The sequence below is a fragment of the Rhineura floridana genome, chromosome 2, assembly GCF_030035675.1.
Source record: "Rhineura floridana isolate rRhiFlo1 chromosome 2, rRhiFlo1.hap2, whole genome shotgun sequence".
Taxonomy (NCBI): domain Eukaryota; kingdom Metazoa; phylum Chordata; class Lepidosauria; order Squamata; family Rhineuridae; genus Rhineura; species Rhineura floridana.
Genome location: NC_084481.1, coordinates 175,876,962 through 175,904,499, shown reverse-complemented (window position 1 = coordinate 175,904,499; position 27,538 = coordinate 175,876,962). Strand labels below are relative to the sequence as shown.

At 40.5% G+C, this 27,538-nt stretch overlaps 1 protein-coding gene across 12 annotated transcripts in view; it reads left to right on the top strand.

Annotated features, from left to right (window-relative positions):
• CDIN1 (CDAN1 interacting nuclease 1) overlaps positions 1 to 27,538 on the top strand; it is a 214,236-nt gene that overhangs the window by 112,694 nt on the left and 74,004 nt on the right. For 7 of the 12 annotated variants that reach the window (XR_009760709.1, XM_061611513.1, XM_061611514.1 and 4 more), the window contains 3 exons: positions 12,642 to 12,709; positions 19,565 to 19,630; positions 27,057 to 27,203. Coding sequence is in view for 11 of the 12 variants with exons in the window: in XM_061611513.1 (XP_061467497.1) it covers positions 12,642 to 12,709; positions 19,565 to 19,630; positions 27,057 to 27,203 (281 nt within the window). In the remaining variant the exon portion in view is untranslated. The remainder of the gene's footprint in view (positions 1 to 12,641; positions 12,710 to 19,564; positions 19,631 to 27,056; positions 27,204 to 27,538) is intronic. The other 5 variants (XM_061611516.1, XM_061611520.1, XM_061611522.1 and 2 more) reach the window with 2 other exon arrangements.

The following is a 27,538-nucleotide window of genomic DNA, read 5'->3' as shown; positions in this document are numbered from 1 at the left end:
GGTGGGAGTTTCTAAAAAAGGAAATTCTAAAAGCTCAATGGCAAGCAATTCCAACAAGGAAAAAAAGGGGGAAACAGCAGAAGAAGCCAATGTGGCTTCACAAAAACTTAGATATGACCTGAAAACAAAAAATGACACATACAGGAAGTGGAAAGGCCAGGCCACAAAGCAAGAGTACAGGCAGGTATCACAGAATTGCAGGGATGGTGTCAGGAAGGCTAAAGCTGAGAATGAGCTGAGGTTAGTGAGGGATGCTAAAAGCAACAAAAAAGCTTTCTTCAGGGATGTCCATAGTAAAAACAGAGAAAAGAAATGGTGGCACAGCTACTCAATGAGGATGGCAAAATGATAACAGATGACAAAGAAAAGGCAGAAGTGCTCAATTCCTACTTGGCTCAGTCTTCTCCCAAAAAGGGTCTGTGACCCTCCCAGGAAACATGAAGTGGAAGGATTGGAGCTTGAAATTGATAGACAAATGGCCAAGGAATACTTAATCACTTTGAATGAGTTCAAATCGGCAGGGCTCAATAAACTGCATCCTAGAGTATTGAAGGAACTGACTGAAGAACTCTCAGAACCACTGTCTATTATCTTTGCGAAATCATGGAGGACTGGTGAAGTGCCGGATGACTGGAGGAGAGCTAATGTTGTCCCTATCTTCAAAAAGGAAGAACCCAGGAACTACAGACCAGTCACCCTAATATCAATCCCTGGAAAAACTCTGGAGCAGATTATAAAGCAGTCCATCTGTAAGCACCTTGAAAACAATGCAGTGATTACTAGGAGCCAACATGGATTTATGAAGAACAAATCCTGCCAAACTAATCTTATCTCATTTTTTGACCAGGTAACCTCCCTTGTAGACTGGGGGAATGCTGTGGACATAAAATATCTCGACTTCAGCAAAGCTTTTGACAAAGTGCCCCATGATATTCTGATTAGCAAGCTAGCTAAATGTGGGCTGGATGGAACAACTATTAGTTGGATCATCCACAGTTGGCTCCAGAATCGTACTCAAAGAGTGCTTATCAATGGTTCCTTCTCAAACTGGGCAGAAGTAATGAGTGGGGTACCACAGGGCTCGGTCCTGGGCCCAGTGCTCTTTAACATTTTTATTAACGACTTGGATGAGGAGTTACAAAGCATGCTCAGTAAGAACCAACTGTCAGTGTTCTAAAAGCCAGACTCCCAGCTGCTAGGCTTGGCTAGTCAGTGTTTCCTCCACCTTTTTATTCTACAGAAGGCACATGTACAGTGATGGGACTCTACTGTATATTTGTGTTCTCTCTCTCTCTCTCTCTCTCTCTCTCTCTCTCTCTCACTCACTCACTCACTCACTCACTCACTCTGTTTTCTTGTGATTTTGCAGAATAGGTTGGTTTGAAATTTTAGCCTGTTTTATGATATTATGTGGTGTTGTTATTGACTCCTATTCCCCTGACAGAGCTCCAGTGGCCAGAGTAGTTTAACAGGCAGCCACTCTGATTGAAGGTCTGTGAGGGGATCAGGGTGTCTCCTAGCAACTCTCAGCACCCTTCACTAACTACACTTCCCAGAATTCTTTGAGAGAAGCCATGACTGTCCAAAATGAAATAAAGGCCTGGTGTGGATGTGGCCAGGGACAGCTTGGTTTACATTTGGGTGGGAGGCTACATTTTATTTATTTAGTTAGTTAGTTAGTTAGTTAGTATATTTGTATGCCGCTTTTCATCACCAGGTGACCTCAAAGCGGCTTCCATTTCAAGAGCAAAATAATATAATATAAACAATTCAGAACAAAGTAATAATAAAAAACTACATTGACCAATAAAAAGGCTTTGAAATTAATAAAAATAAAATTTACACAGGTTTCTAGGATGAATAATGAGGGAAATAAGATCTTCTAGATTAGATTATCTATAGAAACATTAGCAACACAGGAAAGAGTAAAGTAAGACCACCACCAACAAACATACAAAAATATAATTCTCCATCTTTGGAGATGGCAGGTGTTTTCACCACTCACCATATGCTCAGAGGCACATGTTACCAAGTTCTTGCAAGCTACACAGGAAGTGCATTGGACTGTGAAAGACCAACCCAAATTGTCTTTGCATTTTGACAAATTTGTAGGGCAGTCCAATATCTCAGAGAGGAGATCAGGTCTCCTGCTCCCCTGGTGCATTCACTATAGCTGCCCAATTTCTCTGCTTCTTAAAGTTTGATAGAAGTATCTGTGGGCTATAGGTACGTTCTTAAACCGCAAGGTTTATTGCCTATTAGTGAATAGTACTTATATCTGAGGAGACATGGTTAGGATTGCAGCCCTTCTTCCAGGGAACTGGGGTTAGGCATACAGCCTTAGTTGTTAATTTTAAGACATACATAGTAGCTTAAAATCAATTCAAAGTTAAGGTTTTAAAAGCATTATGTCTTCTAAGGATTGTATATTGATTTTAAATACAACTATCTAATTATATATGCATGGGCTAAAGTATGAAGTCAACCTCTTTGTAAATGCCAGGAGGCTATTTTTCAGTAATAGTTTGGTTGCTTACGGGAAACTAGGCTGCTGGATTGCATGAGCAGAAAAATGGCTTGTGAGGTTATTTACAAGTTTTGCCCCATGGTCAGTGCCATACATCAATAACAGGTATTACTATAGACTAAGTCTAAGTGTTTCTGCTTATGGTGCATTATAAATTTATTTGTAGAATTTATCTTACATTTTTTGCAATCATTCATTTTCTTTGTTTAGCTGTATCATTACATTACAGTTTAATGCAGTACATTATTTCCATTGCAACACTATATTCTTGTAATGCAGTCTCTTATGATTCTTTTTGTATTCTAGCTGTCATTGCTGCTAGAAATTAGAAATTAGTTATAATGGGAAATCGATTCATAGTTTAAACGATTTAAAATCAGTAAATTCATAAGTTGATAGTTTTTTTACAAAGTTCTTAATTACAAATTATTTTTTCTATCTTGGAAGTGCTGTGACAAAAGATGATGATTTGTTATGTGCCTTCAAGTTGACTTGAAGTTGACCCTATGAATCAGCGACCTCCAACAGCATCTGTCGTGAACCACCCTGTTCAGATGATGGTAGTAGACAGTTATATGCTATCATAATTTTTATAATGAAACAGATTTCTAATTAAATTATAGAAATAAAGAGATGCATATTATTTCAACTTTACTGGCACTTTCTTCCATAACATCTGTTAAATATTACATGCTTGCACATGCTTGAATATCTTGAAGGTGTGTGGTGTCTCACAACCAAAGTATCAGGCAGCTGGATCCCATCTTTTCCTTTAACTGGCAACAGCTAGAGTTAAATATTTTTATTTATTATTAAAGCATGGTTTAGATCAGCCTTCCTGAACCTCGTGTCCTGCCATGTTGGCTGGGGTTTATGGGAGTTTATTTATTTATTTATTCAGTTAGTTATTATTAAATTTTGATCCGGGACTTCCTTCCAAAAGGAGCCCAGGATGACAAACAGGAAGCAATAAAACAATTTTTAAAACTTAAAAACAGTTCCAGTACAGATGCAGAGTTGTAGTCCAAAATATCTGGATGTCATGAGGTTGGGAGAGATTGGTTTAGATCATGGTTGGAGAACCTGTGTCTCTTCAGATGATGTTAAACTCCCATCAGGCCCAGCCAATATAGCCAGTGGCCAGGACTGATGGGACCTATAATCCAGCAATATCTGAAGGGCCACAGATTCCCCATCCCTGCTTTAGATTATCAGAAAGGAACCCTGACAAGCCATTGTTTGATATCCTGGATTGTTAACTAACTGGAGGTAGAATAAACCAGATATTTCTGGTTTTGTAGGTAATGGAAAGCAATGGTTTAGTCAAAAGGGAAAGCAGAAAATTTCACCCTCCTCCTTTTCCACATGGAGGAAAAGAGGGCCACACAAGCCTGAAACTTGTTGTAACTTGTTCACAATCACTTTAAACCATGATTTTAAATAGATGTCTGAGATGACTATGTGTGTATGGGGGAACATCATGCATACATAAGGGCATCTCCATAGCAAAAAGCTGTGTAGTAAGCTGGTGAGTAGAGAGTTGCTGATGATACTAAATTGTTCAGGGTTGTTAAAACAAAAAGGGATTACGAAGAGCTCCAAAAAGACCTCTCCAAACTGAGTGAATGGGCGGAAAAATGGCAAATGCAATTCAATATAAACAAGTGTAAAATTATGCATATTGGAGCAAAAAATCTGAATTTCACATATACGCTCATGGGGTCTGAACTGGCGGTGACCGACCAGGTCTCTCGGGGTTGTAGTGGACAGCACGATGAAAATGTCGACCCAGTGTGCGGCAGCTGTGAATTCCATGCTAGCGATAATTAGGAAAGGTATTGAAAATAAAACAGCGAATATCATAATGCCATTGTATAAATCTATGGTGCGGCCACATTTGGAATACTGTGTACAGTTCTGGTCGCCTCATCTCAAAAAGGATATTATAGAGTTGGAAAAGGTTCAGAAGAGGGCAACCAGAATGATCAAGGGGATGGAGCAACTCCCTTACGAGGAAAGGTTGTAGCATTTGGGGCTTTTTAGTTTAGAGAAAAGGCGGGTCAGAGGAGACATGATAGAAGTGTATAAAATTATGCATGGCATTGAGAAAGTGGATAGAGAAAAGTTCTTCTTCCTCTCTCATAATACTAGAACTCGTGGACATTCAAAGAAGCTGAATGTTGGAAAATTCAGGACAGACAAAAGGAAGTACTTCTTTACTCAGCGCATAGTTAAACTATGGAATTTGCTCCCACAAGACGCAGTAATGGCCACCAGCTGCACCCCCCCGTCTGCATTGGCTCCACCCCTGACTGGGTTGAAGTTCCCACGCTGGGTGAGAAGTGTGTGCAAGGGAGTGGTGTGAGGGGCAACACTAGGGCCACCTCAGCCTTGTGTTCTAGGCCCTGACCTTCAAGTCTGCTCTCTATCTGCAGGCACAGCTGGATGAGCTCTGATAAGGTGTCTGGTTCACACCAATTCATGAAGGATCTCACTGCTGAGGCCATTATGGTATTGGTACATCAAAGCAGATTCATTCCACTCTATCTCTTGGGCCAGGATACAAAAAGTGTTGGTATAAGTCCAGACAGAGTTCCTGCCCTGCCTCCGGTTTCTCAAGTGACGGGCCGCAGTGGCCTTTTGCTGGGCGTGCTGAAAGATTTCTGCGATGGCCTCAACAAAGTTACCATACTGGGCTAGCACAGGGTCATTCGAAAGCAACAGAGGTGTTGCCCACTGGACAGCCTCCCCTTCCAGGAGGCTGATGACAAAGGCCACTTTCAAGGAGTTGTTGGGAAAATCTGACTGCCGCATGCGGATGTAAAGCTCACACTGAGCAATGAATATGGCGAACTGCTCCTTCTTCCCACTGTAATGGAGGAACAGTCCCACAGAAGTTTTGATACAAGGCGCAGGCACTGGCGGGGCTGGAGCAGCCCTCTGTTGCAAGGCTGATATTTGAGTCCCAAGCTGAGTCACTTGCAGGTGCAAGGTCTGATTCTCCATTCAGAGTGTCTGGGTCTTGGCTCGGAGTTTCTGATAGTCCTCCCCTGTACAGCTGCTCACTTCCATCTCAATCATGGGGTCGTCAGGTGGAGGAGGTAATCGCTGAGTCAGACTGTCTTGCCCACACTTGAAGAACTCAGACACAACTGTTTTTTTCTTTTATTAAAGTAAGAGAAACTTTCAATTCAGTGCACTTCATGAATCTACCTACAACTTACTCAGAACTCAGCGTGTCTCTAGGTCTAACCAGGCACAACTTCACTGCACTAACACGTTAACTCAGCAACTACTCCCCCCCTCACTCGGCTTAAGTATGGCTGGGCGGGCACCCTACTTGTATGTGGTAACTGTCACTGTTTGGAGCATGCATGCAGGAAAAGGCTCCACTTCAACTGTGCCTGTTGAATTTCTCACCATATTCACTTGCTGGTGCGAGGAGAAGCTGGAGCCACCGTCCAGTCTTCCCCCTCACAGGGAGGAGGGCTGAATGCGGGCAATGCAGGTGCAGGGAGAGGGGGAGCGTCAGGCTGAAAAACAACCAGCTGGTCAGGTTGACTCTTCACAGGGCTATCTGGAACTGCTGGGGTTGAGCTGTCAAAGTCCAGAGCTGGAGCGCCTTCTGAGTCCAACTCACCACTCGGCCCCTCACCGGCTCGACCATCCCACTCTAATTCCTCTTCCTCTGCTTCGTTCTCGTCAATCCACCCCCCTCCAGCAGGGCTCATGAAAAGCAGAGGCAATGAAACCACACCCCACTACAAGAAGAAAAGAAGAGCAGTAGTGGTAGGAGACTCCCTACTGCGTGGATTGAAATCCAAATATGCCGAGAAGATGCATGGACTCACCAGGTATGCTGCCTCCCTGGAGGATAGATTAGAGATGTGACGGAAGGGTTGCCATAGCTCATAAAGCCCACTGACACATATCCCTTCTCATCCATGTGGGAATGAATGATACTGCCAAGCAGAGCTACAAAGAAATCACATCAGACTTTGAAGCTCTGGGAAGGAAACTCAAGGCCTTTGGACACCAGATACTTTTCTCATCCATCCTTCTGGTACTTAGAAGAGGAGTGTAAAGGGAAAGAAGAATACTCCGGGTAAATGACTGGCTACAAAGATGATGCCAACACAAGAGATTGGATTCTGGGACCATGGGCTACGCTTCCTGGAAGATGGACTGCTAGCAGGTGGTGGGTTGCACCTCTCAAGGACTGGGAAGAATGTGTTTTGCCACAACATGGACAACTTCATCAGGAGAGCTTTAAACTGAATCCTATGGGGGAGGGAGATGTAAACTTGACAATAATGACTAATAAAGGCTTGTGCACAGTAGGAGGAACTGAGGGAACCACTCTAATGGGGCCCAATAATAGTCTTCATAAAAATGTAGGAAGGAAGCCAGGTCGTAAATCACATGGTCTTCAATATCTATCTACTAATGCCCAGAGTTTGGGAAACAAACAGGATGGACTTGAACTCTTAATACACGGAAGTAAATATAACTTGATCACTGTAACTGAAACTTAGTGGTATGACTCCCATAACTGGAACATAGCAACTGAAGGATATAACTTGTTCAAAAAGAACAGAAGGAATAGAAAGGGAGGCAGAGTCACACTGTATGTTAAAAATACATATCCCTGCACAGAAATACAGCAGGATGATCTTAGGTCCACCAGTATGTGGATTAAAATTAATGGGGCAATGAATAAAAGGAACATGGCGGCTGGAATCTACTACCGACCACCCAATCAAGGAGAAAACGAGGATAAAACCTTTGCAAAGCAAATTGCCAGGGTTTCAAGGAGGCATGATATAGTAGTACTGGGGGAATTCAATTACCCCAATATCTGTTGGGCAAAAAATTCTGCCAAACAGAGCCCTTCCAAGAAATTCCTGACTTGTGTTGGAGATAACTTCCTCCTACAGAAAGTGGAGTAAGCAACTAGAGGATTGGCTACCATTGACTTGATTCTAACCAATAGAGATGACTTGGTGGATGAAGTGGCAGTTATGGGGAATCTGGGGAAAAGTGACCAAGCTGTACTAGAGTTCTTGATTTTAAAGGAAGCAAAAGCTGAGAATAGCCATACACACACCCTGAACTTCAGGAAAGCCAATTTCAATAAACGCAGAACAATGGTAACTAAGGTTCCATGGCAAATGACCCCAATGTGAAAAGGAGTCCAAGGTGAGTGGGAATTTCTAAAAGAGGAAATTCTAAAGGCCAATAGCAAACAAGTCTATCAAGGAAAAAAGGCGGAAGGCAGAAGAAGTCAATGTGGCTTCACAGAAAGCTTAGAGATAACCTGAAAACAAAAAAGGACACATACAGAAAATGGAAGAAACGGCACACCACAAAGGAAGAGTACAGACAGGTAGCACGGAATTGCAGGGATGGCGTCAGGAAGGCTAAAGTCAAGAATCAGATGAGGTTAGTGAGAGATTGCAAAAGGTTTCTTCACGTACATCCATAGTAAAAGACAGAGAAAAGAAATGGTGGTACATCTATTCATTGAGGAATGGCAAAAGGATAATGTGATGCGTCCTTCCCTGGCTCTCCCTGTCAGGTTCCTACCTGCTCGTGGTTACTGCCTGTCTCTAGGCACCACCAGGGACTCCACCAGTCCGGACCGCACTCTCTTATGGTTTACCTATCCGCTCTAGCACAGATCTCAACAGATCCCCCTGCTAGGCAACCACCAGTAACGTCCCAATACTAGTATTCCCAGAGACTCTGAATACTGGTATTGTTACTCTCTTCACCGCTGCCACCATTTGTTACAGTTCCCCTTCAGCCTTGGTCATTACCTTACCCTCCCTTCTGGTCTGTGAAACCCCAGCCAAGGATCAGGCCTTTGGTAAACCAAATTAAGTATTTATTACAGATAACAAAGCTAACAAGATTAACAAGATTTCTTCTTAAGGCACATAAGCATATGGTTTTACTCAACACTAATCTGAACTCCACCTCCCTCCTGGCAAACAACTCTCTAAACCCCACCAAGCAACCCACTCAGTTCTCTTCTCCCCCCCAGATTCCACTCTCACTCTTCCTTTTATACATTCAGCCATTTTAAACACTCAGCCAATCATCTCGCATTCTACTGCCCATTCACTCCCCCTCTTTCACTCCACTTACCATGTATCTTCTAAACAACCAACACTTACCATATATACATTAATATAGGAACATCACAGATAACAGTTACAAAGAAAAGGCAGAAGTGCTCGATTCCTACTTTGGCTCAGTCTTCTCCCAAAAGAGGGTCTATGACCCTCCTGGGAAACATGAAGTTGAAGGGGCAGGATTGCAGCTTGAAATTGATAGACAAATGGTCAAGGAATACCTAATCACTTTGAACGAGTTCAAATCTGCAGGGCCTGATGAACTGCATCCTAGAATATTGAAAGAACTGACTGAAGAACTCTTGGAACCACTGGCTATTATCATGGAGGATAGGCTAAGTGTTAGACGATTGGAGGAGGGCTAATGTTGTCCCTATCTTCAAAAAGGCAAAAAGGAAGAACCGGGGAACTACAGACGAGTCAGCCAGACATCAATCCCTGGGAAAATTCTGGAGCAGATTATAAAGCAGTCAATCTGTAAGCACCTTGAAAACAATGCAGCAATTACTAGAAGCCAACATAGATTTATCAAGGACAAATCCTGCCTGACTTATCTTATTTGTTGATGGGGTAATCTCCCTGGTGGACTGTGGGAATACTGTGGACATAATATATCTTGACTTCAGCACAGCTTTTGACAAAGTGCCCCATAATATTCTGATTAACAAGCTAGCTAAATGTGGGCTGGATGGAACAAATATCAGGTGGATCCACAGTTGGCTCCAGAATCGTACTCAAAGAGTGCTTATCAATGGTTCCTTCTCAAACTGGGTGGAAGTAATGAGTGGGGTACCACAGGGCTCGGTCCTGGGCCCAGGGCTCTTCAACCTTTTTATTAATGAGTTGGATGAGGAGGTGCAGGGAATGCTTGGGAGGGTTAGCTAATACCTTGGAAGACAGAAACAAAATTCAAAGGGATCTTGATAGGCAGGAGCATTGGGCTGAAAACAACAGAATGAAATTTAACAGGGATAAGTGCAAAGTTCTACTCCTAGGAAAAAGAAACCAAATGTATATAAGATGGGGGATACTTGGCTCAGCAATACTGCATGTGAGAAGCATGTTGAGATTGTTGTTGATCACAAACTGAACATGAGCCAACAGTGTGATATGGCTGCAAAAAAAGGCAAATGCTTTTTAAGGCTGTATTAACAGTTCTGGACACCACACTTTAAGAAGGATGCAGACAAACTGAATCGGATGCAGAGGAGGGCAAGGATGATCAGGGGACTGGAAACAAAGCCCTATGAGGAGAGACTGAAAGAACTGGGCATGTTTAGCCTGGAGAAGAGAAGACTGAGGGGAGAGATGATAGCCCTCTTCAAATACTTGAAAGGTTGCCACACAGAGGAGGGCCAGGATCTATTCTCGATCGTCCCAGAGTGCAGGGCTCAAGTTACAGGAAGCCAGATTTCAACTGAACATCAGGAAAAACTTCCTAACTGTTAGAGCAGTACGACAATGAAACCAATTGCCTAGAGAGGTAGTGGTCTCTCCAACACTGGAGGCATTCAAGAGGCAGCTGGACAGCCACCTGTCAGGTATGCTTTAATTTAGATTCCTGCATTGAGCAGGGGGTTGGACTTGATGGCCTTATAGGCCCCTTCCAACTCTATGATTCTATTATTCTAGACAGTTAATCCACAGGACCCCTCAGGTTCCATTCAGTCCCCAATGCTATTCAACATCTATATCAGAATGGGGAACCTCAGGCCCAGGAGCCAAAGGTGTCTCTCCAGGCCTCTCCCCAAGCCACACCCCTCCCTCTATTTAATACCCTCATTGAATGTTTTGCCTAGTTGGAATATGATCTTGAGCTCTCATAATGCCTCTTGGTTGCTTGGATGGAGTAGTGGAAGGAGTATGCGTAGAAACTAGCCTACTGTGAATATGGAAATGGACTGCCTTCAAGTCGATCCTGGTAAGTGGTATTCAGAGGGGGTTTATCATTGCCTTCCTCTGAGGCTGTGAGGCAGTGACTGGCCCAAGGTCACCCAGTGAGCCTCATGGCTGTGTGGGGATCCAAACCACCCACCACCGGCATGTGCCACTAGGAATGTTGCCCAGATGAGGTTGTGGTCCTCAGGCTGAAAATCTTTTCCCCATTCCTGGTCTATATGAAACTGCTGGCTGAGGTCATCAGGAGCTTTGGAGTTGGATGTCAACAGTATGCAGATGACATCTAGCTCAATTTCTCCTTGTAATCTTAGTCAGGTAAGGCTGTGCAGGTCCTGGACTGTGTCTGGCTGGTATAATGGGCTGGATGAGAGCTAATATATTGAAACTGAATCCTGATAAGTTGGAACTTGTGTGGCTAATGGTTCCCGTGACAAGAATTAGGTGAGTGGCCTGTTCTTGCACTCCTGTTGAATTGTATGCTTGTAGTTTGGAGGTATTCTGATTCCACTCTCTCATTGGAGACACATGTGCCTTTTCTCAATTACAGCTTGTTCATCAGCCATGACTGTTCTCGGACAGGGACAACCTGATTATAGAAATTCATGGTCTGGTTACCTCCAATTCATATTAGATCATTTGGTTTACTATAATGTGTTCTATATAGGGCTACCTATGTGGCTGCCCTTCAGGTTGGTCCAGAAGCTGCAACTGATGCAAAATGCGGCAATGCAACTGCTCACTGGGGCAGGGTATCGCCATCATGTCACCCTGCTGCTGAAAGAATTGCACTGGCTGCCTACGAGCTGCCGGGCCAAGTTCAAAGTTCTGGTTTTGGTTTACAAAGCCGTATACAGTTTGGGACCAGGATACCTGAAAGATCGTCTTATCTCTTATATACCCAGTCAATCACTACACTCTGCAGATACCATCTTATCAGGAGGTCTGTTTCACACAACATAGGAAGCAGACCTTTAGTATAGCGGCATCTACCCTTTGGAATTCCCTCCCCTTAAATATTAGACAGGCACCATCTCTGTTATCTTTTTGGCCCCTACTGAAGACCTTGCTTTTTCAGCAAGTCTTTTAAGGAGAGACCTTATCCCAGTCAGCATCTGTGTTGGAATTGATTTTTAAAATGTTTTTAAAGCTTTTTTAAAAAGATTTTTTAAAATTTTTGTTTTCATATGTTTTTGAAGTTTTTTCTTTTAATATATTTTAAAGTCTGTTTTTAGCATGTTTTTAGTGTTTTTGTTTGCCACCCTGGGCTCCTTCTGAAAGAAAGGGTGGGACATAAATTTAATAAATACATACATAGCCTTGAAGACAACAAAATTGCTGCTGGGACAAAATGCAGCTGCTTGGTTTTTGAATGGAGATACTAGCTGGAGCCAACTTATGCCTGTTCTGAAAGACTTGCATTAGCTGCCGATGTTTCCAGTCTGAATTTAAGGTTTTACTGTTGAATTATTAAGCCCCAAACTACCTTGGAACAGAATACTAGAATCCTGGTATAGTCCTGCCTGGCAGTTAAGATCTGCCAGTGAGGCCCTCCTTGGTGTTCCACCGTTAGATGATACAATATGAGGTTACACATGAGCAGACTTTTTCCATGGTGGCCTCCTGGCTTTGGAACTACCTGCCTCTCAAAATCCAACTGATGCCTACACTGCTGTCATTTTTGACACCAGCAAAAATGTGGTTTTTATGCTGGCACAATGCAAATCGTTGATGATGTTTCAGCTGAAAGATGTATGTTTTTTATTTATGTAAGTATTTTTTGTGGTTTTATGATATGATATTTTATTAGTTGTTGTTAGTTATCCACCATCAGAGCTTTGGATTAATTTTCTATTTTAAATAAATAAGTACCAAGTAAGGCTTTGGATCTCTGCTGAACTCTGCTCAGCTCTGCTCTCTCTAGTTTGGGGATTAAAAATGTATGTTAAAAAATCAAATTGGTATCTTCACCATGGCTGGTCCATATTCACTTCTAAATAACTGTATTCAGTTTTATCCAATTCTAAAACAGTTTTATTTCAAACATGTATATTTTTTCCTTCCTTGATGTAAAAAATCAGTGCAATTGGATATGAGCATGAAGTCTTACTTCAAGAAATGCTGTTGGAGAAAAATATATCTTTTTTAGGTAAGATTTTATATTGTAATATGGTACTTAAACACTGGACATCTCAGTAACTGTTTCCAAAAGAAGTCTCCACAGATATCTTGTATTAGGTAGTAAAGAGAGATTAAGAAATGATTGATGCAGTATATGTTATCTTTTATTGATTTAGACTTGAGCAGGAACTCAGTTACCTAATACTCCAAACTATATAGGCATAAGCTAGTAATTAATATTTTATAGAATAAGCTGGGAAAAATGCTTTAATATCAGCTGCTGTATTATTTTTGGTGTCATGAGATATTAGCCATAATCTCGGTCTTAGGAGACTTAAAAGGAAGCATAAGAAATATTAGCTGCATAATGCTAGATGTATTAAAAACAGCTATTGCCATCATACTGGAGGGATTCACTGGCTTCTTTAGAAGTATGTTTATTCTTTCATATTTTTGAACAAGTATACTGAGCCTTCCTGCATTACCTCTAATCAGAACAATGTTAAATACTAACCTTTAAGGAGATACTATTGTTTACCATTGTAAACATATAACTTTAAATGTTATAGATAACATTTGATTAACCTTTATCCTGACTTCTGGGGTCCATGGTGCACTTTTCATTGTGTAATTTACAATAAGTAGACTTACATGGGTGTCCTTCTAAGACTTTATCACAAATTTTAACTTGTGCAATGTCACCAAATTTCAGCCAGTTGCCATTTACTGTTTTCCTTCTGGAAAAAACTACTGGAAGCCAAAAATACCCCAATAAAAAGTCCTGGGGGCAAAAATCTACTGTTTATTGTGTACTTTATACACAATTAGACCTACAGGATTGTCTTTCTTGGACATTGTCACAAACTGTCACCTGAACAATATTGCCAAATTTCAGCCAGTTGCCCCTTACCATTTTCCTTGTGGAAGCAAAACAAAGAAAGAAAAAACCTGGGGTCTAAAAATATGCATGGAGAAGGAGCCAACGTGCACTGCTCAGAAAAATTCTACCTCCTCTGGATAAGTGTTTTTTGGCTCAAAGTGCTTTGGCAGTGCCAAGCACACTTATGGTGACCAAAAAAATGGGGGTATTCTCTGGGATACAAAGTGATTCCATCTTTTCATTGGAATTTTCATTGGAATCCAAATATATCCCCAAGTCAGGCAAGTGTGATTTTTTTTAACAGTCAGGATGAAGGTTAAAGCAGTTATTATTAGTTAAAGCATCATTTGACCTCCCATGCATTTCTCACTATTTAGATTTCTTGTTTTGATTGATAACCTCTCAAAAGTACTCCCCCCACAATAAAGAAGGACCTTTTAAAAATTCTTAGCAAAAAAATGAGTTCCTGGCAGTGGAAATGCCATTTTTACAAAATAAAGAAGTATACATGTTACTTATTTATTTTTTTATAGTAACATATTATTGATGGTATTTACAACCATTTTAATCCATGTTATGATTTGAAAATACTTCCAAAAGGTAGCATATAATATAATATGCTTATTTTAGAATATTAGAAAGCTCTTGTAGCATGTTGTCAGCTCAGAAAAACAATACCTGAAATGAAGAGTTTATTTCCTAAACATTTAAAAATAATTGGTATTAATATATATCAAAACCATTTCTCAAAATTCAGTTAGTGTTTCCCAATGTTCTATCACACACTAGAGTGACTAAGAAGATTCAAGTTAGGGTACACAGGTGATGGCTACCTTGGTTTTACTGTTACTTCTGTTGTATTTTAATTGTTGTGACACACCTTGGGATCTTGGAGTGAGGACGGGTAATAATGATGAAGATGATGCATTCTGTGGCATGCATGATGGATCACTGAGAGGAGAAATAGAAGAGTAGGTTTGGAGAAAGGACTAGGAACTGCCATCCCTGTCAAACATTATGGGACTGTAGTAATTGTGTTGAGTAATTCTGACAGTTAGATCTAATCTAACATACAGCAGAATTAGGTGATAGACCAGTGTCATAGAATTCTAGATATACCACTTCATATCTCAGGTATAATATACCATTTTGAAATGCTCCCAAGTTGTGGGGAGAAAACCCTTTTACTGAAAGTAAAAGAATGACCACATCAGGGGGAAGGATATGTTACAATGTTATCCTTCGTGTGCTGGTTTTCCATGTGCCGGGAACTCTTGACACAAAAGAACACTAAACAATTGATTCCACACCTGAACTCTGTAACGATACAATCCATTATAGTACCTCAGAATTCAGCCATCTTGTTCTGCTGTATGTGTACATCAGGCCTAATATATTCTTAGAAATAATAGGTTGTAGGATGCACACCTTAACATGGTGAGGGGGTTTGAGAGTGTTGAAGAAGCTGAGAGCAATGCCGTCAGGAGTCTAGACCAAGAGGGGGGCACCCATGGCGGAATGGTCACAGCTGAGACACCAGACTAAGATGCATCCAAACTCAGAGGAAGGCAATGGTAAACCACCTCTGAATACCTCTTACCATGAAAACCCTATGAACAGAGTATCCAAAATGCAACACAAGATAGTGCTGGAAGATGTGGCCCCCAGGTCAGAAGGCACTCACTGAGCTATTGGGGAAGAACAAAGGACAAGTACGAGTAGCGCTATGACTAATGACGCAGCTGGGTCAAAGCCGAAAGGAAGCCCAGAGGCTGATGCGCACAGATGCGAAAGCAGAGTCCGGAGTTGTACGATGCACACAACAGGAACATGGAATGTGAGAAGCATGAACCAGGAAAAGTTAGAAATTGTCAAGCAAGAAATGGAGCGTATCAACATTACAATACTTGGCGTGAGTGAATTAAAATGGACAGGAGTGGGACATTTTCAATCAGGCAACTACAAAATATTTTATGCAGGAAATGAGAAATCAAGAAGAAACAGAGTGGCTTTAATAGTGAGAAGTGATGTAGCAAAAGCAATTAGGAGCTACAACACAAGGTCTCAGCGAGTGATATCAATGAGATTAAACGGGAAACCTATTAACATAATCATCATCCAAGTCTACGCTCCAACATCAAACACAGAAGAAGAAGGAGAGATTTTACACAGAAGTACAGGAGGAAATTGATCACACACCAAAACAAGATATGATGATAATCATGGGGGACTGGAATGCAAAAGCAGGGAACAGAGAAGAGCTAGGAATTGTGGGGAAATGGGGCTTAGGTGACAGAAATGAAGCAGGAGAAAGACTTACTGAATTCTGTGAAGCCAATTATTTGTTTCTTGCCAACACATTTTTTTGAGCAACCAAAAAGACGACTGTACACTTGGACATCACCAGATGGTCAATATAGGAATCAAATTGATTTTATATAATTGGAAACAGAAGATGGAGAACTTCCATACTTTCTGCAAAAACAAGATCAGGAGCAGACTGTGGTACAGATCATGAACTGATCGTATCGAAAATCAGAGTAAAGCTAAAGACGAACAACAAAGCACTCATAATGCCAAAATACAATTTAAATAACATCCCAGAAGCATATAAAGATCAAATAAGGAACAGGTTTGAGGCTTTAAACTTAGTTGACAGAGAACCAGAAGAACTATGGACTGAAGTCAGGGACGTTATCAGGGAAGAATGCAAAAAAAAATACCTCTTGTTAAAAAGATAGAAAGACCTCAATGGATGACTGAAGAAACTCTAAAAATGGTTAAAGAGAGAAGGAAAGCAAAAGCAAAAGGAGATAGAAACACGGTCAGAACCCTAAATGCAACTATACAATGACTAGTTCGTAGGGACAAAGAAAACTATTACAATGGTTATTGTATAGAAATAGAAAAGGACAACAAAATGGGAAGAACAAGAGCCCTATTCCAAAAGATTAGAGAAATGAAAGGGGAATTTAAACCAAGAATATGGATGTTGAATAATCAACAGGGGAACACACTGACTGACCGAGATGAAATAAAAGGAAGATGGAAGCAGTACACTGAAGAACTCTATAAAAGAGATGACAGGATAACAGATTCATTCACGGAGGAACTATATCATGAAGAACCAGAAATTTTAGAATGTGAGGTGAAAGCTGCTCTTAAAATTCTTGGAAGAAACAAATCACCAGGAATAGATGGCATACCAATAGAGTTGCTACAAGCTACTGAGACTGAATCTGTCCAAATTTTGACAAAAAATTGTCAAGAAATATGGAAAATTAAACAATGGCCCACAGACTGGAAGCGTTCAATATATATCCCACTTCCAAAGAAAGGGGATCCCAGAGAATGCAGTAATTACTGAACTATTGCCTTAATATCCCATGCAAGTAAAGTAATGCTCAGGATTCTACAACAAAGGCTTTTACCATATATGGAGCGATAAATGCCAGGCGTCCAAGCTGGATTTAGAAAGGGAAGAGGCAGCAGAGATCATATCGCAAACATACGTTGGATAATGGAATGGAGCAAGGAATTTCAGAAGAAAATCACCCTGTGCTTTATAGACCACAGCAAAGCCTTTGACTGTGTAGATCATGAAAAACTTATGGAATGCTTTAAAAGAAATGGGGGTGCCACAGCATCTGTTTGTCCTGATGTGCAACCTATACTCTGGACAAGATGCTACTGTAAGGACAGAATATGGAGAAACCGATTGGTTCCCCATCGGAAAGGGTGTGAAACAGGGGTGTATTTTATCACCCTATTTGTTTAATCTATACGCAGAACATATACGGAAAGCGGGATTGGACCAAGATGAAGGAGGTGTGAGAATTGGAAGGAGAAACATCAATAATTTAAGATATGCAGACAATACCATACTCTTAGCAGAAACTGGTTATGATTTGAAACGAATGCTGATGAAAGTTAAAGAGGAAAGCACAAAAGCAGGACTACTGCTGAACATCAAAAAGACTAAAGGAATGACAACAGAAGATTTATGAAACTTTACAGTTGATAACGAGGACATTGAACTTGTCAAGGATTATCAATACCTCGGCACAGTCATTAACCAAAATGGAGACAATAGTCAAGAAATCAGAAAAAGGCTAGGACTGGGGAGGGCAGCTGTGAGAGAACTAGAAAAGGTCCTCAAATGCAAAGACGTATCACTGAACACTAAAGTCAGGATCATTCAGGCCATGGTATTCCCAATCTCTATGTATGGATGTGAAAGTTGGACAGTGAAAAAGGCGGGTAAGAGAAAAATCAACTCATTTGAAATGTTGTGCTGGAGGAGAGCTTTGAGCATACCATGGACTACGAAAAAGACAAATAATTGGGTGTTAAAACAAATTAAACCAGAACTGTCACTAGAAGCTAAAATGATGAAACTGAGGTTATCATACTTTGGATACATCATGAGAAGACATGATTCACTAGAAAAGACAATAATGCTGGGGGAAACAGCAGGGAGTAGAAAAAGAGGAAGGCCAAAGAAGAGATGGATTGATTCCACAAAGGAAGCCACAAACCTGAACTTACAAGATCTGAACAGGGTGGTTCATGACAGATGCTCTTGGAGGTCGCTGATTCATAAGGTCGCCGATTCATAAGGTCGCGATAAGTCATAATCGACTTGAGGCACATAACAACAACAAACAACATTCAAAATAGACCCCTTGACATTAATGAACCTAAGTTGGCCGTATTAATAACTACCATGGGTCTACTCTGAATAGGATTAGCATTGGATACCACCTATTATTTTAATGGTATTAAATGAAGAACAATACATGTTTGGTTTTCATGACTTTTGGTTTATTTCTCTTTCATTGTTTTTGAAAACAAATGCCTGTGATTAAAGGAGTTTCACAGTTATAGCTGATAAGAAACTGTGTTTGTACTTAAATTGTTTTTTATTATTTCTTTGGCACATATTGAGAAAATGTCAGAGTGAGTCTCAGGCTTGAATGACCCCACATACATATGCACACATTCCTTCCCCTCCTTCATGCATGAGGGTAGGAAGTTAAACGTTCCATCTGCCATTTGAAACAAAGAACAGTTTCCTGTTACATTTGAATACAAAAAGCTGTGATTTGATCAAACCACAGTTAATTATGACAAACCAGGATCTCATGGGTTCTCATACTGCTAGTCAACCAGATTCAGAAACAGTACTAAGCTATCACCTTCCTGTTTCTGAACTATGGAATCATGGGTTGTTTTACCCTAACAAACCAGTAAGCAAAGCGAGAATGATTAGGCTGCATGGACCAGCACACAGCTCGTGCATGGTATGGTTTATTAAGCAAAGAACCTTGGCTTCCGTTATGTGTGAACACAGCAAGTAGGAAACTGCAGTGTTGCAGATTGCAAAAAAGAAGCTTGAAATTTCCTCCCCTTGAACATAAGGGAAGGAGAGGGTAAAGCATGCAAACCTGTCTTGCCTCATCTCATTCTCAAAAAGCCATAATTTCCTTTTTCTGTTTGAACCTGGACTTTGTATCTATTCACCACTGGAATCTGGTGGTTGAATACTAGAAAGTTTGGCATGGAGACATGTTAAGAGTCTAGAATACCTTCTGTGCCCTATAATAACTTTTAAGTGATTAGATTTTATATTCATTTCTGCCGAACATATAAATTCGTTGTGATAATGCTAGCTATTTCTTAAAGTTGCTTTCAGAAAGGTTCAATCAGCTAAAATATTTCTTTATTTTGAATATTTTTCAGTAACAGTACTATATGACAGGTTGAATTAATGGTGTTTATAATGAAGACATAAAAATGCAGAGATGAGAAAGAAGCATTTTTATATTCATATATCAGGTTTGCTAAGAAAGTTCATTTAATCTGACACAGCATTGCATGCGTAAGAAGGATATGTATGAGTGCATTAGTAATTCTTGTACCTCGTTTCAAAAGAAAATTAATTATTCTGCTTTCTGGTCAAAAGAATAATACCATTGTTTATAACATTTATTCTCTGTATAGCTGAAGATCAGTTACGTGCGAAGGGTTATGACAAAACACCAGATTTCATATTAGAAGTGCCAGTTGGTGAGTCTATGAGGTTTTTGTAGGTGAATCTGTTTATACTGAAATGCTAAAATGCTAACATTCTTAAAATATTATGTCAGACATAGGATGATCATAACAGAAATTCACAGTAATGAACCAATTGGTGTAATACTTATTTGGGTAGCAGGGGAGAGTTTGAAAGCAAACAGCAAGTTAAAAAAAAAGTATATCCCAGGCTGACCGAAGACACTGATCCATAAATAAACCTGTTATTTGCATGTGACCTGAAAACATCTGGATTTATTCAAATGTGTACACTTCTTGAACTGAGACAATATTTTAAAATCCTTTTTATCCTAATTCAGAGCAAAAGCTAAAATACTGCTCCCCCCTGAGGCAAAATTAACCATAGTTTTTCAGAGTTCTTGTCACTCCTAATGCCCCAATTATGAATGCACATTAACTGCCATGGTGCAAATGATAGATTGCACCATGGGAGCTAAAGAGGCATCCTACAAATGGTAATTAGGTCAAAGACATCCAGCTGTGCCCCACTTACCAAAAGTCCCTGCACTGCTCTTTGTGTGTGTGTGTATGTTGCTACACAGTGGTTCTTTGGACCAGGTTGTTAGACACAGATGGAAATTATAGAGCTCTTAGAGAAAAATGATGGCATACATTTCTTCAGCAAGTTAAACAGGTGTGAGCACCTGCATTGGTATTAACTACATCTTGGATTGGACAAACTCTTGAGTTCTAGCCCTTACTATGATGACTTTCTTAGGTTATTTGAATCTAGTTCTGGCAGGGTTTATGAATCTGTAAGTACTACTCATCTTGGAGCACTTGACCAATTCACAGAGTTCATTTCCAGCACCGTACGCATTGGTTAGTTATCTTTCACCCATGGGCATTAGACACAATGTCCAGCTTCAGTAATCTTTGATCAAAACTCAAGATTCTTGTAGCAATTTTATTGCTTATTTACTTATTTATTACATTTATTTCTCATGTTTCCTCCAAGAAGCTTAATGTACTGTATGTGATTATCCCCCCAAATGCATTTTAATCACACAACCTTATGAGGTAGGTTAGGCTGAAAGATACCCTCTAAGCTTAGGTCCTAACCTAACACTCTGACCACTGCACCACAGTGCTGCTCCAGTGAAATGGAAGTGGACTGCCTTCAAGTCGATTCTGATGTATGGTGACCTTATGAATAGGGTTTTCATGGTAAGCGGTATTCAGAGGTGGTTTTACCATTGCCTTCCTCTGAGGCTGAGAGGCAGTGACTGGCCCAAAGTCACCTAGTGAGCTTCATGGCTTTGTGGGGATTTGAACCCTGGTCTTCCAGGCCGAAGTCCAATACTCTAACCACTACACCACACTGGCTCTCACTGAGGAAATCTAAAACCTCAAACCACCGTATGGATTCTTCTGTGACCCTAGCATTGCGTTCTGGGATGCTGTCAGGGATTCCCCTGGTCCTTCAGCCTCACTTCACATAAAAACAGGCTACCTTAACTCTTCACTGCCATCAGTTCACATACTTTTTAAGAATACTTTTTAAACCTTCCTAGTAGCATGTATGGAAGGCTTTAGATGTGAGATGACACCACCACTGAGACATAGTATAAATCTTAAACAATTTTTGCACATCTATTAAAGAGACATTATTTACAAAAAGGAATGCTGTTACTTGTTTTGGGACTTTAAAGGTGCTTGCTGATGGGTTCTAAAGATTCCAGAGACAGCATTGCTGATGCCAGCCTCTAAGTGGCTCTCTCTCCAGGCAAGTCTCTCTAAACCTCCATCCCAGCCAATTGCTTCCACTACCCAGTCCAGCTGCAGGGGCCAATCTGCCTCTGTATCCCAAAGCTCCCACATGCTTGGAAGTTTAGCCAGCGTTAAAAACCCACTTGTATCATTTTCCTCTGGCAAGACCTTTCTTCAGGGAACCCTCTCAGATTGTTGTTGTTATGTGCCTTGGAGTCGATCACGACTTATGGCAACCCTATGAATCAGTGACCTCCAAAAGCATCTGTCATAAACCACCCTGTTCAGATCTTGTAAGTTCAGGTCTGTGGCTTCCTTTATGGAATCAATCCATCACTTGTTTGGCCTTCTTCTTCTTCTACTCCCGTCTGTTTTTCCCAGCATTACTGTCATTTTTAGTGAATCATGTCTTCTCATTATGTGTCTAAAGTATGATAACCTCAGTTTCATCATTTTAGCTTCTAGTGACAGTTCTGGTTTAATTTGTTCTGACACCCAATTATTTGTCTTTTTCACAGTCCATGGTATGCGCAAAGTTCCACAAATTGGGGCAGGCTAATTTGCATATTATGCTAATTATTTGCTAATTATGCATATTACACACATTAATAGTTACATTGTGCAGTTGTTTTGTTTTTGTGTCTAGTAATTACCACCAAAACCTGGAGGATGTGAGCAAACTTTCTTGTTAAAAACCTTACATTTTCAGCCTGAAATGCCTAGTTTCCAACACTATGGAATATTTATTTATTAAGAGGATTTATATCCTGCTCTTCCAGTTAAAAGCAGAGCTCAAGGCTGCTTAGAAACATAGTAAAAACAATAAGCATACACAATCAGTATAAAAACATAATAAAACAAAACATAGAAGCAAGCATAAACAAGTCAATGCAACAATATTAAAATCCAGCATAAAACAAAAATCCAGCAAAGTATCAATTGAAAGCAATATTGTGACCAAAAGGATGTCTGTACCAACAATTAGGAAATGTGAAATGAACACACCTCTACAACTTGTAACACAGATAGAAATAAAGATTTCAATATTATCAGTTCAGTCAATCATCTTGTATAAAGAGAGTAGTGTCTGAGCATGTGAGAAGTGTCTTTAGTACACTGATTCTCACATACCAGATCAGGGAGAGGGGTTAACACAGCCTTCTATGATAAAGGCTGGAACTAGGTGGAGACTTGAGTACTTTTACCTGTTTTTTTTTAAAAAAATGCAGTGAATTCTAGAGACCTGGCGAGCTGTGCTAGAGTTAGACAGGGCAGCTGTTCCATTCCTATCAGTCTTAAATGGGGTAAAGCCATTTCTATTGTTCTTATGGGGTAAAGGTTACACACACACACACTCCATTGAAGGGTGATCATTGATGAGGAGATGCCTGCCAATCATTTTGAAGAAGAATATGTATTTAAAAACTGCTTTTTAACCTTTTCTGAGTTGCTGAACAGAGTCTCTGCTGGGAAGTGAGGCTGGATTCCACTGCAACTTTACTTGGGAGTAAGCATCATTTAACAGGGTGGTGGCAGGACCAAAAAATGCAAATACTAATACCACAGCCTTTTCTACAGAGACGCTTGCTTTTATATCTTGTATTTGTTCAGGGGAGGGAGTGTTTGGTGGATTCATACCCCCTTATTCCATCCTCCACGATGGCATGCAGATCCTCCCATTGCATTCATCACTTAAGACACATACCCTAAAACACAGAGCCAATTGAGATAAAGGCTGCTTCTCTTTGTTGACTCAACCAGAAAGTCTATGGATAAGGGGGAGAGCTGCATGTATTGATCAGGTGGAAGGGCAGAATATAAATATATTTCAGTAAATAAATAAATAATAATGTGCAGTTTTCTAAACTGTTAGATTCTGCATATGCAGCAGGCAAGCAGATTAAAATTCTTGATTTTCCCAGATTAGTTGTGGTGACCCTCATTGGCTAAAAACAATGGAAGGTAGGAACAGGCTGATTTCTCATAAAATGGGCAGGAAACTGCCTCCACATTTTTGCCTTATATCTCTGGATCCACAAGGACTAGAGACTTGTTTTTTTTTTTTTTTTTTTTAATGAAAACTGGGAATCTGGGCCACCTAATGCACTAAGCGGTCACCTGGTAGCATGGCTAGAATCTGGGTAAAACCTGGCTAACCGAGCAATATGGCAACCCTCCTCTCAGGTCATCTTAGTCACTGGTTCACTTCTGATCTTCACCAGAAAACACCTATTAATGATACCCTAGATATTAATTTATAGGCCTCAGTTCTTCCCTCAGCTATTTTCACCAGCCAACTCCTCCTTCCAACTATTATCAATTCCAACTGCTGTCCCTAACTGCTGCCCTGACTGACAGTTAACTCCCTACTGCCTGGAAACTTCAGCCAATCCAAAAGAATTTACCTTTTCTAGAATCTTAAAGCAATCGTGTCTCTCACCTCTTAGAACCTGTCATCAAGCAACCACTGCCAAGCAGGCTTGTAAGCATATAACAAAAAAAGGCCTCATGACAGTCACAAAGGTCATGTAACATTTTTTTAAAAACACAAATACATATATATATATATAGTATTTCTTCGCAGATGCCATTGAGAATTCAAGTGTGAGTTCTAGTATCAGGATGGCCTACCAATCACGAACAGCCTTGCAGAATAAATTAAAACTTGGAACAATTACCACAAATGAATGAATGTAATGAAGCATCTGAGACGTGAGGAAAAACAGGTAGTAAATGGTGGTAGCCATTCTCTGTAGAAAGCAACCGAGAAAGGAGCTATAGAGTACAAGCTCTTAATCTGGATTTCCACCATAACAGATTGTGCCTTATCTCCCAATTTGAAGCATGGAAAAAACCACAATTAACAGCAGAGAAAAATGCTGCAAAAGCTTCCATTCTGGCCAATGCTTTTTATCTCTCTGTCATAACACATATTCGCCATAGTTTTCAGTCCCTTTGCTGTCATCTATGCTGTTAGAGAGGAGCCTCATTCACAGCTATCATTGGAGCCCATTCGTAAGCTCTTCGTTCTACATTTCCTTTTCTTTCTAGTTTCCCTGCCTCCTTGTGGACTCTGCCAAAGAAAAAGATGTTTGTTTAGTATGGAATGAAATTCATTTTGTTTAATAATCATTATTTATTTCTAATATATCTAAGGCTTCTTTTAGTTTGTTTAGTTTGTACACCGCCCAGAGAGCTTCGGCTATGGGGCGGTATAGAAATTTAATAAAATAAATAATAAATAAAATAAATACATTATGAATGGCTCCCAGAGCGAGGGACAAAATGATAGTATATGTACATATTTAAAAACCAAAACATCAACTCTAAATAAAAGAACTTAAGGATATAAATATACAAGATAAACTAAATCTTGTCTTCATGAGTATAGCCCTAAGTTCAGCATTTTATGACGCTGTTCTTACATTAGATACTAATGTATCTAAATACAGTAGGGCCCCGCTTTACAGCATTCCACTAATACAGCAGTTGTCAATTCCAGAAAGGCCCCGCTCCTATCGCTCTTGTTCCTCTCTTATGGCGTTTTTTGGCCGTCGGGCGCCATTTTGGTCGATATTAGTCAATGTGTTCCACTTTACAGCGGTTTTTGCTTTACAGTGGGGGTCCGGAATGTAACCCGCTCTATGAGTGGGGCCCTATTGTATCATTGCTGAGTAATAGGCACTCTAGGATCAAGTCCCAAAAGAAAACCAGCAGGTGCTTAAGTCCAAGTCTTAAATTGGTCGTAGCCAATGAGGTTACGTCCACACTAGGTCACATGGGTCACTGTTTCACTGTGCTTTTTAGTGTACCTTTGTCCACACATGAGCATTTTCAGTTTTATGCCTTTGAAATATATCTTGAAGTTTCCCATCCATACTAGTGGACAGTGCTTGATGGGATATATTCGTGCTGTGTGTTGTTTCCTCTTCTCAGTTAATTTTTTTCCCCACCCACCATAAGTTTGAGAAAGCTGAGGGTGGTTGCAGGCATGTGCATAGATATTTTTTTAATTGTGCATGGGCACCTTTAAATTTTTTTAAGAATTGAAAAGCAAGGGCAGCTGTGAGAGAACTAGAAAAGGTCCTCAAATGCAAAGATGTATCATTGAACACTAAAGTCAGGATTATTCAGACCGTGGTATTTCCAATCTCTGTGTATGGATGTGAAAGTTGGACAGTGAAAAAAGTGGATAAGAGAAAAATCAACTCGTTTGAAATGTGGTGTTGGAGGAGAGCTTTGTGCATACCATGGACTGCGAAAAAGACAAATAATTGGGTGTTAAAACAAATTAAACCAGAGCTATCACTGGAAGCTAAAATGATGGAACTGAGGTTATCATACTTTGGACACATAATGAGAAGACATGATTCATTAGAAAAGATAATAATGCTGGGAAAAACAGAAGGGAGTAGAAAAAGAGGAAGGCCAAACAAGAGATGGATTGATTCCACAAAGGAAGCCACAGACTTGAACTTACAAGATCTGAACAGGGTAGTTCATGACAGATGCTCTTGGAGGTTGCTGATTCATAGGGTTGCCACAAGTCGTAGTCTACTTGGAGGCACATAACAACAACAACACAAAAGATTACTCCCTCCCCTTCAAAAATGTATTTCTCCAAATCAGGTAAGCCAAGTCATGTGAGTCACTCACATGAAAGGGTGCCGCATCCTTCCACTCCTCTTTTCCTGCCTCTTGCTCCTCCAAGGGCAAATTTTATTTTTATCTTCACTGTTAATTCAACTGTTTTGTGCAAGAGCAGTTCTGCACAAAAGAACTGTTTTTAAAATAACAATATGTGAACATGCCTTCAGCAACTAGTGGTGGAAAGGGGCAGGCTGCATCCTTTTTGTGGGGAGGGCTGATGGGGAAAAAAAGAAGTAGAGGGTGAAATGTCACCACACATGTAAAAAAGCCCACCCACACAATGTGCTTCAGTATATCTAGTCGGGTAACATGCAACTTTGTACTGGATTTTCTTCCTTTACCAGATTATCTGTGTTTCAGGAAAGTCCAAATTTAGCAGCAGGGGGGAGTGTGGGCTGCCACTTGAATGAGGAGGATGTCATGTGGATGCAGGGGAAAAATAAAGACACAAGCAGCTTCCAATCAATGTTAAATTCCAGTATGGATGAGCCCTGAGTCTGTCAATACAGCTCAACAGTTCAGAGGGTGTTGTCAGATTAAGCCATTCCATCCAGGAGTACTCAGGAAAGACTGCAAGAGTTTGTCAGGAAACAATCTAGGGAATAGTCAATGCCATGTGGGGTACAAGCAGTAAAAACCAACAGTGTTAGATGATGTTTGAGCAAGGTCTCATGGATAATATAGAACTGTTTATGGAAGCCTAGGGATAGCAGAAACCATTTCTACTGTGGAAAAAACTTTTTAATCTAATAAAGCCATTCCTCTGCTTCTGGCAGCACAGCAGGAAGAAGCCTCTGGCTATTCTCATTTACAGACTAGGCTCTAGTATTTAATGATTTTACAAAACCTGTGGTTTATAATGGTATAAAGGTAAAGTAAAGGTGTCCCTGCACTTGTAGTACGAGTCGTTTCCGACTCTTAGGGTGACGTCTTGCGACGTTTACTAGGCAGACCGTATATATGGGGTGGGATTGCCAGTTCCTTCCCCGGCCTTTCTTTACCCCCCAGCATATGCCGGGTACTCATTTTCTGACCACAGATGGATGGAAGGCTGAGTGGACCTCGACCCCTTTTACCGGAGATTTGACTTCCTCCTTCCATTGGAATCGAACTCCAGCCGTGAGCAGAGCTTTTGGCTGCGTTACCGCTGCTTACCACTCTGCGCCACGGAGGATATTTTATAATGGTATACCATCTAGATATTTATCAACAGTTTGCTAATGAAAGGTGTGGGGATGGGAATACAAATGCTGACCATGATCTCTTTCCTGCTCCACAAATCTGAACCTGGCTAAGCTGATGCTGATTGCATATCTGCAAATACACTTCTGCATGGGATGCTTCATCTATTCTTAATGTCTGGCTGGGGCTGCTGGGAATTTATTTATTTATAAGAATGTTTATAAACTGCCTACTCATAAAAATATCAAGGTGATGTACAGTAAAATCATTAAAACATCATAAAATTTTAAAATCTTTCACCGCCCAGAGAGCTATTGCTAGTCGGGCGGTATATAAATT